The sequence below is a fragment of the Eubalaena glacialis genome, chromosome 2 (assembly GCF_028564815.1).
Source record: "Eubalaena glacialis isolate mEubGla1 chromosome 2, mEubGla1.1.hap2.+ XY, whole genome shotgun sequence".
Lineage (NCBI taxonomy): Eukaryota > Metazoa > Chordata > Mammalia > Artiodactyla > Balaenidae > Eubalaena > Eubalaena glacialis.
In genome coordinates this window covers 195,406,477-195,409,609 of record NC_083717.1, presented here as the reverse complement: position 1 = coordinate 195,409,609, position 3,133 = coordinate 195,406,477, and the positions used below count along the sequence as shown (strand labels likewise).

The 3,133-nt window shown below is 67.9% G+C and overlaps 1 protein-coding gene across 1 annotated transcript; it reads right to left on the bottom strand.

Annotated features, from left to right (window-relative positions):
• Window positions 1-1,375: 1,375 nt before the first annotated feature.
• TMEM121 (transmembrane protein 121) lies at window positions 1,376-2,787 on the bottom strand. The gene has a single exon (XM_061182931.1). The coding sequence runs from the start codon at window positions 2,718-2,720 to the stop codon at window positions 1,764-1,766; it is 957 nt and encodes a 318-aa protein (XP_061038914.1). The 5' UTR covers window positions 2,721-2,787; the 3' UTR covers window positions 1,376-1,763.
• Between the last annotated feature and the right edge of the window lie 346 nt (window positions 2,788-3,133).

Sequence of the window (3,133 nt, the reverse complement as noted above, 5' to 3'; positions counted from 1 at the left end):
GCTTCTGTTCTGGGCTTGTCACTAACTGGGTCTCCACCGCGTTACTGGACAAAATGAATCGGATGATGTGAAGTTTAGCTATTACTTAATATGAGGGAGTTCGATTTTGCCAAGTTGGGTTTTTACTATGATGAAGCTATTTTCCCACAGAAAAAGTGAACGTGCTTTGGAACGGAAGAAGACGGGTCAGGAGTTCGAATGTGTTTTCGTCTTGAGGGACCGAGTTGCGTCGTGCAAGGGCGGACTCTGCCTGGTGCCACCAAGGCAGGTGAGGTGCGTCTGAGCGCCCATTCCAGGAGGAGGAAGGGGGACGCGGAGGCCCCTCACTCTGGGGAAGAGGGCAAGGTCCTCGGCCTCAAACCCAGGGGCCCGCTGGGATTTCTCCCGCTGGCATCCCGGGCTGTCAGACCCCAGACCCAACGAGGCAGGTACCCCACCCCCGAGGCCGGCCCTCAGAACACGGCCGTCATGGAACCAGTTCTGGCCCAGGGCCCCGGAGGGGCCCACGCTGGGGGCTTCTGAGAGGGACTTCCTACCAAAAGGGGAAGCCCACAAGGAGGAGTCCCCGCCCTCTCCTTCCCGAATTTGGATGCTGTTTTTGAGATGACAGGAGCTGTGAGCTGATGAGTGACGGGATGACAGACGGGGACCAGCTGGGTGGCGCTGCTGTCACTTCTGGCCATCACAGGACACCTCAGGAAGCCAGGGAAGGGCAGGCTGGGACGTCCCCATCTTGTTCCCAAGGCAAACCCAGAGGGCAGACACCTCGGGCCACGAGCCAGACAACAGCCCCGGTCATGAAAACGGTGGGTGCCGGCCTGGGCCTCATTCGGAGGTCCTCAAAGTCAGGGGGCAGGGCACATGGCCCATTAAACCAAGTCAGGACCAGTGTCCCTGGCGCTGCAGGGCCGCGGAGGCCAGTGGAGGCAGAGGTGGGAGGCGCGGACCAGCGCTGAGGCCCAGGAGGACGGGTGAGCCTGCGGCTCCGTGAGCCCAGAGCCGTCCTCTCTGCCCTGGGAGTGCGACAAGTTCCCGCCTCTGACACCGGGACACGGGGCCTCACAGCCAAGCCAACCCCACAGCAACGGCCCCATCGCTAGTGGGAGACCCAAGGGCCAGCAAGGGGCTCCTCCGGGAAGAGGCAGGAACCCAAAACAGACCGCCGGGAGAGGGAGCGGGAGCCTAGGACCCCTGAGACCCACTCTCCCACGGGTCCTCCCTGCCGTCCCCGTTTGACTGCCCAGAGAGACCAGGACAGAAGTGGACTGGCTCAGCCGCCCACCGTCACTCGCTCGCACCCCGCCCCTCAGACGCCCCTCCGCGGCTATCAAGAGACTGGACGCATCAAACAGGCAGAGCAGTGCCACGTTCCATACAAAACTGTAAACAAGAGTCTTTAAAATGACAGAGGCCTCCTTAGTCCCAAACTCTGAGCCAGAGGCCCCCACCCAGGGACCCCAGGGGACCAGACCTCCGCCCACTCTGTCCTCCCTTCCCACCCAGGCCCCCAGCAGGCGGCGGTGGGACCCTTCCCACTCTGGCTCGGGCCGTACACAGCGGCGCCCACGCTGGGCGGACTGGCCAAGCAGGGGCTGAGGTCCGTGGTCCGAAGGATTCCTGAGATGAAGAAGCGGCCGGGGGGCCCCCCCCCCCCGGGTTCGGGCACTCTCCGCACCTGGCCCCGTGGGGAGCCCGCCCCCACCCCATCCCATGCAAACCGCGCGCCTGCCGCCACGCGTCTCAGCGCCCCGGGGCGGCCCCTGTCACGTGTCCAGGGCGTCTCGCGTGGGCGAGGGCCCGTGCGGGCGGCCCGGCTGGCCGTGCAGCGGCGCGTGCGGCGGCGCCGAGTTGCGCTGGGGGGCTGGGGGCTGCAGCTCCAGAGCCAGCGCGGGCGGCGGGAAGTCGCGCACCTGGCGGCGGTACTCCAGGAAGGTGCAGGCCTTGGTGGCGAGCGCCACCACGTTCTTGCCCACGAAGATGGCCGAGACGCGGCTGTCGCGGAAGAGAGCCATGTTGGCGGCGCGCGCCAGCACGGCCACCACGTTGACGGTGGCGAGGCTGAGCACCGGGTAGAGCATCATCTTCTGCGGCGCGATGCGCTCGCCCTGCATGCTGACCTCGCTGAGCGCCACGCACGGCAGCACCAGCAGCAGCATGTAGCAGTAGAAGAAGGTGAGGCCCTCGGCCCACAGGGGCAGCCCGGTGCGCGGCGGCTCCCACAGGTTGGCCTGCATGTCCAACAGGTCCAGCAGGTCCAGCGCCACCCAGAAGAGGCGGCCGCGCAGGTCCTCGCGCTTGCGGAAGGTGCGCACGTGCTCCATGCGGTCGAGCGCCACGAGCAGCAGGAAGAGGCCAGGCACGCACACCGACAGCAGCAGCGTCAGCGCCTTGCGCGCCATCGGGTCGGCCGCGCCGCGCCGCGCCGCCTTGTAGTTCTGGAAGATGAAGTAGAGCTTGATCTCCAGCACGAAGATGTAGAGGAACCAGAGGATCATGGCGTAGCCGCGCTTGGCCGTGCGCACCTCGGCGCCCACCCACACGGCCACGTAGCGCAGCACCAGCAGGAAGCACACGTCGCCCACCAGCACGATGATGCACACGCCGATCTTGCGCGGGCCCTGGTTCTGCTCCACCAGGTACGCGTCCATGACCGCCATGCTGCCCACGACCACCAGCGTGGTCAGGCACACGTGGCGCCGGTCCGGGGGCGGCAGCACCATGGTCGGCCGCCGGGGCCCCGACCTGGGCGCGCGCGGCCCCACGCTAGGCGGGACGAGGCCCTGCGGCGGCGGCGGCGGCGGCGGCGGCGGCGGCGGCGGCGCTCAGCCCTCGGGCATGGCGCGCGGCCTGTCCAGCCGCCCCGAGGGCGCCGCTGCTCCCGGCTGGCGAGCTCAGAATCTGAGGAGATCAGAGCAGATAGAGTCAGGATGCGGAGGGGGCGGCCTCTCCCACCCCGGCGACGTGCTTCCCGCGAGGGGCGCTGTCCCCACTCGGGGCCCCGGGGCCTCGGCCGCACGCACGCGCCCATGTGCGCACGGGGGGCCGCGAGCCAGAGCGGGGCCTCCAGGGGGCGTCGCAGCCCCACCTGAGACCCGAGACCTCGTTCCCGCCACCGCCGGGGAGAAAATGGAAC